Raw genomic sequence first — 16,212 nt, 5'->3', positions numbered from 1 at the left:
CTGCAACAATTCATGTGTGCATTCAACATCAAATGTCAGTATTATTTTTTAGACAATAATTTCTTAAGTTTATTTCCAAATGTGTTACTGTGTTTTATTTCACATTATTTTACATTCCTAACGGTCAAAGAGTGTATCGGAATCTTAACCCATATTAAACTTTGATGTGATATATAGAACTAGGCATCCTTCTAATTTTGTCGAAAGTATATAATCTAGATAATGCATATTGTAAGGTTTCTCTTGTAGAAAAACACACAGTTGGTGCAGGGTTGTCAAAACGAAAAACTGATACTCCCGGATGTTTACACGTAAATATGTATATCTATAACACATTGAACATTATTTCTTGAACGAAAACGTTGCTGTAACACTCATTTCATAAAATTAAATCAATGGCAATACCAAAAGCTCAAACATATGCACCAATACCAACTGTCATATTCCTGACTAAACCACTACGTGAGTAAGTATTCATTTCGACAAAAAGAATAGTTCATAAATTCCAATCAAGATTTAAATCATCAACATGTGTTCCAACACCAATATCATTCGCCATAACAACATTGATCGAGTTTGAAGCATGTATAGGGAACAACCATGTCGAAATATTTTACCACTATTATCAATCAATTGAGAAAATTGAAGTATGCTGCATCGATGAATTTCACTTTATGAGCAACATGTGAAACTTGCACTGACGAAACAAATGGGAATTCTCCAAATACTATTCATATTACCTCTATTCTTAATATTTGTTGTAAAAGAAGGGCGAAAAATACTAGACGGACATTTAAACTCATCAATCGAAATTAAAAGTGACAACGTCATCGCTAAAAAAGATGACAGACAAACAATAGGACACAAGACACCACATAGTAAACTAAAGGCTGAGCAACAACCACCCCACAAGAAACTGGGAGTATTTTCATGTGCTCCAGAAAGGTAAGCAGATCCTGTTTAAGTCAATCACTTTAGACTTTAGGTCTAACATTTTGTCTATTGTTATCTCTTATTCGTCTGCTTGTCGTTTACAAAAAATGAGTCCATTTCATAGACATTCTGAATTGCAGAAAAATATTGCAAAACCAAAACTGTGCTCCGAAAATTCAGGACTAATACGATAACATGCTCAGCCGGACATAGCCCGATATAAATATATGTGGTTTGCCGTAGTTGGCATATTTGAATGTCGTTATTGGTTTTATAGTTTCTTTCATGAAGATGAATAGGTACATCCCTAGTTTTGGAAAGGTTTGATTTGAAAGTTGCTGATGGGGGCTAATGTGGAAAACGTCCTACGGAACGTGATATTATTATAATACAGGTGTTATTTAAATTGATGAGTAATTGGTCGATACCCCTGCTGCTGGAATTTGAGTTCCCGAATGTATCATCATATCAGTTGTCTAAATTTGGTACTGACGTAAGAAGTATAAAATAAGAAGATGTGATCTATTTGCCAATGAGACATCACTACACACATGAAACAAGAGCATATATTGAATAGAAATTTTCTATAGGATCGAAATAACTAATGTATAAAAATTAAGGTAGATCATAAGTATATATTTTTTGAGACAGAATGTTTTTATAAATTGCCAAAATGAAGATTTGTCTATCATGTTTTTTTCAAAAATGTAATAAAAAATACAGGTCACTGTGCTATTTTTCAAGCTATGAGTCGTTGAAAATTGACTAAATTTGGTTAGTTTGTTCATGAAAAAACAGATTAGTGTGCATAAAAAAAATCTATGAGATAAAATTTTGAAATAAATTGTGAGAAGATAGGTTTCATAATATGTTTTAAGAAAATAAAAAGAAAACATAGTGTCACCGAACTTGTTTCCTGCTACAAGTAAAAATTAAAAAAAATCCCTATTAGCCCAGCGTAAATTTTGTACTGAAAGAGTTATCTTCCCTTAAATGTCTCATTTGAAAACAATGATTTTAAAAACCAAAATATTTGATATTTGTTAAAATGTTTTAAATAAAACAATAAATTAACAAGTTGTCTTCGTATAAATAAACAGTCTAACCATTAAATTGCAAATCTGTCTCCAAATTTGCAGATTTAGTCAAATAACTAGACCGATTTTGTACTGTGATTGTACAATCCAAAATGGCGGTATACCATGAATCCACATTAAAACAGGAAAAGTAACGGCCTGACTGATTTTCGAAACAACAAAAGGAATCCAAATATGATATGAAGCAACAAACGGCAACAACTGATTTGAAAGGCTCATGTCTTGGTTCTTGCACATATAAAAGCAGTTGTTTTAAAGATGGTTTCCGGTACCATGGGACAATGGTGTAACAGCACAACATACGAACAATTACTTATTTATGTATAATTGCAAGGTGATGAAATAGATCTCTCAATATTTTATTACAAATGCAAATAACATATCGTCCTCAGATAATTCATATTTGACTCCCAAATTGGCACATAGCATGTCGTCCTCAGATAATGCATATGGTTCTCTCAAACTGACAGATATTAGGTCAATCTACAAAAGGCAGAATTATAATTAGATATGAAATAATTACTTATTTTAAGGTAGAAAACCCTTTTTTAGATATGAAATTGTTTATGATAAATGTAACATGTGTAATGCTGTATCGTTTCTACCTGCTTCTATCTTAAGACAATTAATCATCACTACATGAACAACCTGATATAAGAAACATAGATAGATAGATGAATCATAGCGAATGGTCCCATCTGCAATTTCAATAACACATGTGGACACACTCATTACAGTAGTCTCACATATCAACAATCAGCTGAAAATCTGGAGGGCTTTAGAAAAAAAGTCCTTATAACTGTGATTTTCAACAATTTCGAAGTTGTAAACCCTTAATTTTGGCAAAAATTCACAGAGCGGAACGACCATTAAACTTGATATGTAACTCATCATGGTGAACTCACATACCAAAAATCACCCCTATATCTGAAAGCATTTCAAAAAAAAGTCCGTATAACTGTGTTTTTCAACAATTTATCAGAATCCAAAGCCCGTAAATTCTGCAAAAATTAGCGGAGCAGAACGAAACTTAAACTCGATCTGTAACTCATCATGGTTAAAACACAATCCAAAAATCAGCCCAATATCTGAAGGCATTTAGAAAAAAAAACTAATGGTTTGTTGCGGAATGACGGACAAGGGTTAAACTATATGGCACAGACAACTTCGTTTCATAACAATGAAAAATATTTAAAAAAAATTGTCATTATTGTGTCAGTCGTAAACAGAGATAACTAAACACGGTTGTTAAGCAATTACTTGGTTTTTTATGATGAAATACCTGTGATATTTATTCGTAAACATAGTACACTGTTTGTATTAATATCAAATTAAAAAAAATCATGATATAGCTAGTAATATACGATTATCTCAAAAATGTTGTATTTTTAAAAGTAATAGATAATGATAACAATAATAATGATATTTATACTGTATGGATAGAGATGAATAAATAAATTGCTCAATAAAGGGTGGTTTTAGACACATTGTTTTTTTTTAACAATAATCTGCCAATCAGTATATTGAACACATATTATTTATATATCTATGATCGCAAGTAGGAATCTGTTTTCTAGTTTCCGTATTTAGATAAAAACAAAAATACGCTTTAACAGTCAGCTATAGGTCGATAGCATTTCTCATTACTACTACTTATGGATAATTAATAATTATTAAACGTTTTGTTTTCCATATTTCACACCACTGGGTCGATTCCTCTGCTGGTGGACTATCAGTCCCCGCGGGTATCGTCCGTTCTGATGGTGTAATGTTACACTAATGTTCCAGGTTAGGGGAGGGTCGGAATCCCGGTTACATGTTTTACCCCGCCTCATTCTGTATGTATGTGCATGTCCCATGTCAGGAGCGTGTAATTCAGTGGCTATTGTTTATTTATGTGATATATATTGGTTTTTCGTTTATTTAATTCATAAATTAGACAATCAATTTTCTCTTTTGAATTGTTTTACATTTGACATTTCTGGGCCTGTTATAGCTGACTGTGCAATATTGGATTCTTTCAACGGTGACCTATAGTTGTAAATATATGTTTCCTTTGGTGTCTTGTGGGGATTTGTGGCAATCAAACCACATCTTCTTTATTTATTGTGGTTAACATACTTAACTTAGGTGCAAAGAGAGTGATATCTGTCAACAGGGTGAAAATTAAAATCCCCAAATTACTCAACTCTGAGGAAACTTCAAATCAGGAATTCCCTCATCAAATGGCAAAATCAAAAACTCAAACACAACAAACGAATGTATAACAACTGTTATATTCCTGACTAGGTATATGCATTTTCTTATGAATTAAACCTGATTATAGCTAGCCAAACCTCTTACACACATCACAGTCGAACCATATTGACAACGATGTGAACACAAAACAAACAGACACAAAAGGTACAACTGTCACAAATAATGATAAAACAGTCAGCATTTTCTCAAAATCCAAACCTGTATAAAAAACAAAGGAACACAAAAGCCATACAGACAAAGCACACTAAGCGCAAATACAAAATTTCAATTCTGGTATCTATGATCAGTTAATTTACTCTTTATTATTCCAACAAAACGTTAAAATCTTTTACCATTCGATACTTTACAAAATATAGTTAAATAACAAAACAATACTGAACTCTAAGGAAAATGCAACACGGAAAGTCCCTGATTAAATGACAAAATCGAATGATAAAACGCATCAAACGAATGGACAACAACTGTCATATTCCTGACTTGGTAAAACAATTGAAATGTTCTTATTTCCTTTTTCCCTTTTATTGTCAGAAGGAAGTAGCTGTATAATATGTTTTTTTCATATTTAAATTTTCATTTTTCATCCAATGTAAATGGGGGTTCAATTCAACTTACCGAATTTCACAAACGGAATATACGCTTTGACGACAACGTTCGTCACCCCAGTTTAAAGAATAGTCGTTTCGTATCATACCACAGTGTGCACCTGTCGAACCCTGATAATTTATATGATCTGGTTGCTGCGGTTGTCCTTGATACCAGTTTTTGTAGTTAAGTGGTTCACCAGACAACCACTTATATGACATTTCATCGTTATTGTCTGTAAGGCCAATCCAGAAATATCCTAAAATAATGATATCAACATTATAAGTAACATTGTTGTCATGAAATGCAAAATAAAAAAGGGACTGACAATAAGATTTTCAAACTGCATGAATTTCTTTCAAAAAACATTAACAAAAAAAATTTCATCAAGAATATAGTATGTGTTATGAATGCAAAGTCATAAATATATATCACCAGCCCAGTAGTCAGCACTTCGGTGTTGACATGAATATCAATTATATGATCATTTTTTATAAATTTCCTGTTACAAAACTTTGATTTTTTCGAAAAAAACTAAAGATTCTGTTACCTAGCAATGTATAACTTTAACCGTATTTGGCACTTTTTTGAATTTTTGGTCCTCAATGCTATTCAACTTAAAAGTTTGTACTTGTTTGGCTATATACCTATTTTGATCTGAGCGTCACTAATGTGTCTTAAGCTGGGGTCACACATTTACGATTTTTACTGCCGTCCTTGACAGGACCATTCCCGATTAAAATTTATTAAAAGTCTGATCAAGATCCTATGAATCGTGGATGGAAATTCAAACTTTAATTAAAATTTGTAAAAAAAAATATTTGATCACGACAACAATCAGATATTGTTCAGGAAGCGTCGATATTCAACCGTTTCCAAGCGAATTTATCCCGATAATCCCGTTTTAAATCCGCTTCTAATCCGATTTGTATCTTTCGCCAGGTAAAATTCGACCGAGTCTGTCACGACTGCGTCCCGATTCTACCGAATGTAATCCGACAGAGATCAGATAGTGACAAGACAGTGAACCGACGCTGACGGAAGTTATCTGTTCGAAAACTGTCGGCATACTCGGGATGATCAGGTACTGTCGGAACGTAATCCTATCACGGTCCGCTCTATCGCACTGCAAACGGCTTTGTCTGGTCTCAGTCGTATTGTATTTTGTAATTGTCGGGACTCTGACGTGGGTATCATTGACGAATTTAGAATTAATAACGGGACTGTTTCGGAACGGTTTCGGCAAAAACGGTTCGCAATCGACAAGATCTGAATGCAATCTGGACTTAATCGGCAGGAAAACAGCAATGACAAATTTCTCCAGATCATTCCCGTTCCACAGGACACCGTCCCGAATACACAGAACATTGTTAGGAATTCGATCCGATACTGCAGAATCTCTCACGACATAGGCACGATTGTAATCCGACTAGACAAAATCGGCTGAGTTTCCCCGAATGTTACGGGACGCACCTAACTGTCGGGGTACTTTGCCGAACTATTCGGACCAGTAGGAATCTGTTACGAACTAAAACGACTGCGTTCAGACAATAATAGGACATTCCAGATAATTGAGGATACTAATCCGACTTTTTCACTTTTCGTGTCGTATCGCTGTCTGATCTCAAACGGGAGGAATAATCGGCAATGTGTGAACCCCGCATTATGTAGACGAAACGCGCGTCTTGCGTATTAAATTATAATCCTGGTACCTTTGATAAAATTGAGAGTGGAAATGGGGAATGTGTCAAAGTGACAACAACCCAGCCATAGGAAAAACAACAGCAGAAGGTCACAAATAACTGTTTACGTAAATCACATATAACTACCACTAAACTATAGGGTCCTACATTGGGACGACAGGCACATATAGAATATTACGGAGTGAAACACGACGACAACTTTTCTCAACATTGTAAAACTTTGGGGAGTTCTATAACATGATAGCTATCGTTATTTTGTTATAAATAAACTAATTATAGATATCAGGATTGATTTTTTTTTATTTGCACCAGACGTGCATTTCGTCTACAAAAGCCTCATCGGTGACGCTCGAAAAAGAAAAATGCTAAAAAAGTCAACTAAAGTTCTAATTACATATATATATAAATATTTAACAAATGTTTAAAAAATGCAAAGTTTTTGTAAACAGTTAATTTGTAATTATGACCATATCAACAATAATCCATATCAACAATAATCCATATCAACACGGAAGTGCTGACTACTGAGCTGGGGATACTCTCGGAAATAAAAACTCCACCAGTTGTAACATAGACCCAAATAAATTGTAAATAAACTCATAAAATGTCTGCATTAAATCAAATTGAATTTTAAGATTTGTTTCAAATCATAACTTTCGTAGATAATATCTACATTTTAAATAAACCTTAAAAGACAGAGTCAAATACTTTTATTGTAGTCTGGGTTGTTTAATGCTATACATGTCATATTGAATCATTATGAGCTGAACATGAAATATAATTCAAATGTGCATTTAAGTAGATATTATATAATTAGATATAAAAGCAAGTTAAGTACAAATTAAAAAATTCAAATATCTTACAAAAAATCGACATGCTAATACTTTGAACACTTTAATTCTAAACGTTTTCAGAAGGGCATATCAAATAAACTATGTAGTGACATGAAAAGATCTAGTATGAGCCATTAACTCCATTTCATATTGTTCAGATATACAAATGCGCGCACGATCAGCGCCCATATAACCATACATAATAATAGTCTTAGGTTGTTTTAAATATGTATAGAACGTTGTATTATAAAAATCGGTTGATTTCTCTGTTATCTGTGAAACCTTTTTGATTGATGCGAAATGAATCGAGAAACTTGAAACAATTGCTAATTTGCCCACCTCTTAATCTCTGTATGTTCATTATCAATGTAATTACATCTACTAAAAACGTGTTTTCGTCACCAGTTTCAATACTGGTCAATTGTCCACCACTGGCATTGCAGTTATCCTACAACAATGAATATCAGTTAAAAAGTTCATCAAACATACCATGTTCATCATTGTTTACACAAGGCGAGCATCCATTCAAAAAGACTCGTCAATGAATCGAAATCGTTAAAAGGAATAAACAGATACGACACTGAAGTGGATTTCGGAATCAAACATACAGTAAGGTCTTTCCATGTACAGCTAAGGTAATTGGTTTTCATTACTGTTATACCAGAAAGATTTCACTGTACATATACCTCTGGTAAAGAGTAAACAAACATTAATAAACATATTTTTCATGTTGATTTGTTGTCCGTTCAGCGCACTCTTTTTTCTCCTTGATTTTGAGTTTCTAGTTTTTATAATAATACAAATTCATATATTCATAAATTAATAATATCTTACTTAAAAAGCTATCCAGTTATAATTTTGAAAAAGCATGTTTTTGTTGCAAAATATCAAATTATATATAGAAATGTTATATACCTCAGAAGTAAACCAATTTCCTACATTACATTTGAATATGTACTTTGAACCACGGAAGAAGGCTACCGTCTCAGGACATACTATGTTTGCTAAAATTATCAAAACAGCAGTACTGTACATGTTTTATTAAACTTTTTCTGTCAACTGTAATCCATTACAGTGTATTAAAAGATGTTCGAGTTTAAAGTTTATTTTCTTCTGTTATTTTTTACGAAAATAATCAACTGATAGATTTTAATTGGGACAAGCAGACACATTTTTTTCTGTTATTAAATATTATATTATTTGTATCCTGCTAGATGTACAGCAAACAAATATCAACATGGACATAAGCTATATACAAATCTAAAATAACCATTGGTTTTACTTATCATATTTAACTTATGCAACTCGATGGATGTATATAGTGTTACAAGAGCTAATAATATTTTTGTTTCGAAACTACTACATATTTTTCAATCTGTTGATCAACGACAATTTTTAATATGCATTGCTCTGCAAGTTTTTATAGTGGAAAATAATAAATTACTGTGTTTAGTGTTTTATAGGATTTTTGTTAATACAAGGACATTAATATATACGTGAGATGAATTTTAATGTAAACCTTTCATTACACTTGGGGGGGAGAGACATATCTAGGTGTAAAATTTTGAAATCTTATAAATTCACACTGAATACGACATCATACTGTGACCATTTGTGTCTTACTTCGTGCAGTTATAGTAATATTTTTATTGTGTATAGATAATAATTTCTATGGTTTATATCTAGATTAATTAATAAGTTTTATTTCTTATTCTGAATGAGCCGTAGGGCGTATTAAAACCTGAACGCATTAGAAAGGAATATCCCACTTTAGTGTGGTCGGTAAAATAGGATGCTCAACTTTTCAAATCTTTATAATAAAAAATATTTTTGACGGTATATAAGTCAGATAATATTTAAATGTTTTTCTTGTCGTAGAACACACCTTGGGGTGTCATAATTGCCCAAAGAAGGAATTTGATCAATCCTGAAACCCCTCGGTGTGTATTACGACAATTAAAACCTTAAAATATGCATTATCTATCACATAAAGCATATAAGAATGAACCTTCGCTCAGCGTTTTGAGGTTTCGCATTAGCGTGTTCTTTTATTTTGACAGTGATGCCAGGATTCATCAAAGTTATATAGTATTTACTGTTCTTAATATTGTTTCAGCTATTTTATATACGAAGCCAACATTTAGTAAAAAAAAAAGTGTTTTTGAATATTGCAGTTGTTATCTCAGAGTTTGTTTCTATATATGTTGCATTGTGGTTTGTTTTGGTTACATTTCAGTGTTCTGTTATTTCTTTGTTTTCTCCTCATGGTTGATGTGTTCCCTCCGTTTCAGTTTGGTATCCGGATTTGTTTTTTTTTAACCGATTTATCGACTTTTAAGCAGCGGTATAGTACTGTTGCCTTTATGTGCATTGATCATCTGGACATATACCATATCATCCTGATTATGTGCAAATAGTAGTGTATATTTTGTCATTACTGTATTTTGTCAACGTGTGTCTCTTTTAGTGATCATCATATTCTGCTTAAGAAGCGTATATCTCCACTTACGTCAAAATATGATCTTGTGTTATGATTATAACTATTAGATTACATTACATTTGCCTTATGTGTTGTTAAGATAGTTAAACATTGTAGTATCATTGTTACATGTATAACAAACAATCAAAGGAAAAAGAGTTTAGTGTTCTTACTACATTGTGGAATATTTCCATTCCAGCCTGATGTTGTGCACATGATCGATTTTCTTCCAACCAGTGAAAGGTCTGCGTCACATGTAAAATTTGCCATTGAGCCAACATTTCTTTCCGTTACAGTGACAGTACCATTGATTAAACTGTCGGTTGGAATATCTGCACACTGAACTAAAAGAATATCTGAAGTTTTCAAGTTATTACAAACAAACTAAAGAACAAACAATACAACTAAACTGTTTAATTTCTTTTTTAACAAATTTTAAAAAGAAAAATCTACGCGAGACATATGTGCGTTACGTCTGTTGATTGAATACTATTATTGTAAGATTTTAACATATACATTGCTCTATGATATGTCATAGTAGAATATAAATCCATTACTATCCTAGAACTCTTAGATAAGGACAAGTATTTTATTAGATTTGAATAAAAAAAATATTTCTTAATTTTCCGAAAGTTTTTTATCGTAACATTTGTTTTCGATTATTTGGCCAAAAGATGTGTCAATCAAAAAAGAATGCTCTTTGAGAGTTTTGTAGGGTTCTTGTTAGAAATTGCTTTCATTTTGACAGTGATGCCAGGATTCGTTTAACGTTGAATAGCTTGAATATCTTCACACTGAACTAAAAACAAAGATGTCAAGATTATAAAATAAAATTCGGAATGTGTCTACGATAAAATTAGATTGTGATTGAATATTTTTACACTGAACTTAAAATATTTCTCAAGATTATGAAATAAAGTTGAAACTGGAATGTATTAAAGAGATAACAACACGACCGACGGGCAGACAACAGCCGGAGACTACCAATGTATTTCGAATACAGCCAGGCAATCAATTCCGCAGCCGGAGGTATGCTTCAGCGGGAGCCTTAACAAAATTGTGTACTAGTTCAGTGATAATTAACGTCATACTTAACACCGAACTAGATTAATAACTGAAGTTAAATACAGACGATCCTAACAAAGGCCAGAATATCCTGACTTTGGATAGGCGCTAACATACAGCGGTGTTATACATGTTTTGTGAAATCTCAACCTTCTACTCATTCCTCTAGCAAATGAAGAACAACGAACACACAACAATACGCGACGAGACATTGAAGTAAAATATTCTTCTGCTAATTGTAGCTACGGTAGCTTAGTCACTATATAAATAATCAAGCTAATATCTACGTAATATATTGCAAATAAATGTTAGTTTACGACGACTTGCATAATAGTATACTTACACACGCAACACGGTCTCCGTCGACAACAACTGCCTTTTTCTGTCCATCCAGAACCAAAACTACTTTCACAATTGGATTTTTTTGTTTTAGCGCACCTTCCCTGTGAGGCCGCACATTGACGAGTTAACTCTTAAAAATTACGATATTATATTTTAAAATGACTTTAGATCATGCAATGTGTACATTTCCAACAGTAAACTATGTATTATGATTATTTAAGTTGACAAAAATAGAGGATAAACACAATTGTTTCCAAAATTGATTCTGAAATTAAAATATATTTTTTGCAGGTGTTAATGCACTATATTTGTTAAATCAAAATGATATCACTCATTACATTTAATGAGTACATTTAGTTTGACAAATTTTCGAACGAAATTATTTGCATTCATTTTTGTAAATGAACTTTAACCTTATGTATTGTGTTTGTACGATATATTCCCCTCAATCAATAATGCACTATATCAATATATGTTGATTATTTATATTTATCAATGTTAATGTTGATTCTTGTTTACATTTCATCCATTTATATTTAAGGAACGACTGTAATATTTTTTCTGTCTATGAAGAAATAACATAAATAATTTGGTGCACACAGAATAACGCGCGTATTTAACAGTGTGCATCACATTTTGTATGTTATTTCGAATAGACAGAAAAAATGTTACAGTCATTTCTGATAATTTAATTCTAAATTCCATTTTAAACCGTAGAAAACCATGAAAAAACGTTGATGACGTCATGGTCACATGACTAAATTATGTCTATGGGCTCATAACAAAATAACGTCAACCAATCAGAAGACGTGTTACATCCAAAATTAAATTATAACATGTATAAAGCTTACTTTCTTCTGCATTCACTTCATGGTATATGCTGAGTGCAATGACAATCATGTACCAACAGTTAAACATGGTGCTAAAACATGTATATACAATATTTGCTTTATTCATATTTCATGAATTTATATAATGTTTGCATTATTCATATTTCATGAATTTATAGAATAGTGCATTATTAATATTTCATGAATATATATAATGTTTGCATTATTCATATTTCACGAAGTATAATACTTAAAGTATGTATTTATGGGGGCTTGCTGGTCTAAATCAACTTTTTTTTTCTAATATAGGATTTTGCGATTTTTTGCTATAATTAAACTTTATCTTATAACTTATAGAAATATAAACTAATAACATGGGTTACCGTTCATTTTGGCTCACAATCTGCCTCCGAAAGAAGCATACATTTTTGTTAATGTCCTTTTTTTCTATTGAACTAAAAGAAGAAATATTGGATATATCGAAATACAAAAAGAACTAAATTACAGAAATCGCTTAAAGTTTACAATTATTTAGTTATTGTACAGCATGTTTGAAAACAATAAAAAAAATATATATAGGTCACCGATGAGTTAAAAAACATATTTCAATTTAAACGTAAAAATGACATTTTTGCACCAAAGGGAGATAATTTGGAGTTTTTCAATGATATAAACATTTGAAAAGTCATCTGTGGCCAAACCAAATAGTATACTATAGCATAGACATGATAGACATATTAACATTAGACATTGTATTTTTTCAACAAATTTTGCGGACAAATAAAGTTAATACTTATCGAAATTATTCACAAACATGTTACAAAACATTTAAAAAATCTACTAATTACATAACATTAATTCTGGTTGTACAACGTGACAAATTTCAAATAATTCAATGACATTTTAAGTACTTTATAGGTACCCTGTACTTGTATGATGTTCCTACTTTACTATTAGTATTGTTTCTGCAGATTTGTTAAACTGTTCAAGAAATATTCAAATCCCGGACCGTTGGTTTATTTCATCATATCATATATCCCTATTTATTTAAGTATTGTTATTGGCAGGAGGTATTTTTAATTTTTGAAAAGGACACTCTTGATGTAAAGACAATGCAACAGAGGAACACAAACACGGTTGACCAGTCAGTGTTAGGTATCTGAAAGTTGAAGTTAAGTCAACAATAACAATCATAATTGACAAGGATAATTAGTTATCAATTTCAGGACACTCATAGAAAACTTTTCAAATATTAAATTGCATAAAAGGTAAATGTTCATTTATATACTACAACGTATTTATAATTCATGTACACATAAGAGATTGTACTTTTGCAACAAATTTTGAAGACAAAGAAAGTTAATAATTATCATAATTATTCACAAGTATGTTACAGAACATGAAAAATAATCTACTAGTTACATGTAGTTATTTCCAGTTGTAGGAAACAAAGTCACAAAATTTCTAACGGCTCTGGAAATTTGTTTACCTCTGAACCGGTATTTTTGGCAAATACCCCTTGTAAGCATGATATATTTGTATATAAGTTAATGCTTTGCTGATTGTACGGATTATAGTTTGTGTTGATATAGATAAGTTATAAACAAGATATCTCACATTTAACAAATCAGCAGTTTATACACTAAGAAATCCCATATAAAAAAGAACATGTGGTATGATTGCCATCAAGATAACTCTCCACAAGAGACCAATTGACACAAAAATAAACAGCTATACACCATCAAAATCCAAACCTATACAATGAGACACTTTGAGAAACAGAAAAGAAAAGCTAGATTTAACCTTAAAAAGATGACATTCGAAGGCTCAGTTTACAGTTATGTTATATTTTCGAAGAGATTGCAGCTTAGACATAACATTTCGTTTCCAAAACACTTTGAACATTTATACATTTAAACAGATCAATTGCAAAAACGACTAACGATTTACTTAAAAAAGACATGTAAAAAATCCACAATAAAGCAATTTGTTTCAGACAAAAACATATATACTTACAATTTAAACTGTCAAAAATTTGTTGATGCTAACTAATCAAATTATCAGTTTCCTACACATTCACATGTATATACTTTGTGGAATAAATGCACAGATTTATATGGCTTGTAGAATAAGGATGCAATAGCTCTTTGCTTTCATTGGCTATACATGAATGATGCAATAGCGCTTTGATTCCATTGGCTAGATAAAAATTATACGTAGGCGCACAATTTATTACAAAAAATCAAAAATAAAATCAATAGAAATATGTAAGCAACATTTGCAACGACCACAAAATGTAAATGTATGTATACGTAAAAGAGAACTTTCAATAAAGAATACAACATTAATTAACATTCTAAGTTATATTTAACATCGATCGAGATTGCATAATAAGTAGTGTTGTCAAATCGTACACTTTTGTCTAACCGGTTACTCGGATAATCGTTCGACCGATTAACCGGTTAACCAGTACAATTTAAATTGGGGTTAGAAAGCCTTATCAATAGTACCCTACAAATAGATATAAGATGTGGTATGAGTGTCAATTTGACAACCTTTCATCCAAGTCATAAATTTGCGCTTTTAGAATTGAACATTGTCCTTTGGCATTATAAGGCTTGTCTTTGAGAATTCCTGAAAAAGTTTGACTTTTAATAAATCAAATACACCGTTTTAACTATAGCGTCTGTACCAACATCAGATTGCAAAATAAAAAAAACTTCTTGATCTCGTAGAATTGATTATGTCCGAAACCGATTATTCTTTCCTTTTTTATTGTTGTCTACGAAAATAATGTGGAGTGTTTCAATTTGAAATGATTAATTATAAAAAAGAAGATGTGGTATGATTGCAAATGAGACAATTCTCCACAAGAGACCAAAATGACACAGAAATTAACAACTGTAGGTCATGGTACGACCTGTTTCTTTGCTTTGTTTACTTGTTTCTTTAAGCATGTTACTCGTTCTATCACGTAAACATTGAGTACATTCACATTGGTTTGCATTTCACAATTTTTGAGTAAGCATTTCGTTTAAAGTAAGACTAAGCCTTGCACGATGGAGGTTGCACATTTAGATGTAGGTCTACACAAAATAAGATCAAAAACTAACTAATGAAGTAATTTAATCGCATTACTGATTTAAAGTTATTGTTAAAAAAACATGCATACTAATTATATGTGTATTTAAGATCCTGCCCCGAGCTGAGAGACAAGTTCTATTTAATTTTATGTTTTTAGGATTAACAATAGCAATCAATATACTGGACAATTGATCTGTCTAATTAATTACCACGACGACAATTTTTAAATAAAACATAACTATTTATTGATTTCAATACAAATTTATATAAAATCTACCAAAATTGAAAAAAAAGTCCGGTTAACCGGTTAGTGATTTTAGTATTCGGTATTCGGTCGTTCGACCGGTTAACCGGTTAACCGGTTAACCGTTGACAACACTAATAATAAGTAAGTTAGTTTGTACTCGAGATTGTTTCTTGAATTGAAAGAAAAAAGACTCAAACAAATACAACTAATCAGTTAGAATGCATATTGCTACGTGCGATTTACAAACCGGTAAAATTGTAGCCCAAGTTTTGCTGTTAAAAAGATAAGTTCACATAGTATGACTTACAGTCTAGCCCAAGAGAGAGACGAAAGATACCAAAGGGACAGTCAAACTCATAAATCTAAAACAAACTGACAAAGCAATGGCTAAAAATGAAAAAGACAAAGAGAAAAACAATAGTACACATGACACAACATAGAAAACTAAAGAATAAACAACACGAACCCCACCAAAAACTAGGGGTGATCTCAGGTGCTCCGGAAGAGTAAGCAGATCCTGCTCCACATGTGGCACCCGTCGTGTTGCTTATGTGATTACAAATCCGGTAAATAGTATAATTCGGTAGGTCACATTCATGAAAGGGAAGGGGATTGTAGTTACGACGTAAGGAACATATCCGATATAATTTGTGAAACGGTTATTCCATAACGGTCAACCAACTCGTGATGGCGTCCGTAAAATTTACGAAGGGATGATTTCAACTTCACCATTTAGAACTCTTTGTTTAATAGCTTCC

General features: G+C 31.8%; 1 protein-coding gene across 1 annotated transcript; it reads right to left on the bottom strand.

Annotated features, from left to right (window-relative positions):
- Positions 1-2,298: 2,298 nt before the first annotated feature.
- On the bottom strand, positions 2,299-14,231 carry LOC139503048 (brevican core protein-like). The gene is made up of 8 exons (XM_071292722.1): positions 14,140-14,231; positions 12,145-12,215; positions 11,295-11,423; positions 10,060-10,230; positions 8,323-8,411; positions 7,747-7,855; positions 4,902-5,130; positions 2,299-2,513 (listed from the first exon to the last, which is right to left on the bottom strand). Exons 2-8 carry the CDS (start codon positions 12,209-12,211, stop codon positions 2,504-2,506), a joined length of 804 nt encoding a protein of 267 aa, XP_071148823.1. The 5' UTR covers positions 12,212-12,215; positions 14,140-14,231; the 3' UTR covers positions 2,299-2,503.
- Positions 14,232-16,212: the final 1,981 nt, after the last annotated feature.

Source organism: Mytilus edulis, chromosome 14 (assembly GCF_963676685.1).
Source record: "Mytilus edulis chromosome 14, xbMytEdul2.2, whole genome shotgun sequence".
NCBI classification, from domain to species: Eukaryota; Metazoa; Mollusca; class Bivalvia; order Mytilida; family Mytilidae; genus Mytilus; species Mytilus edulis.
The sequence above is the reverse complement of the archived record's forward strand: the minus strand, read 5'-3'. Positions and strand labels throughout refer to the sequence as shown.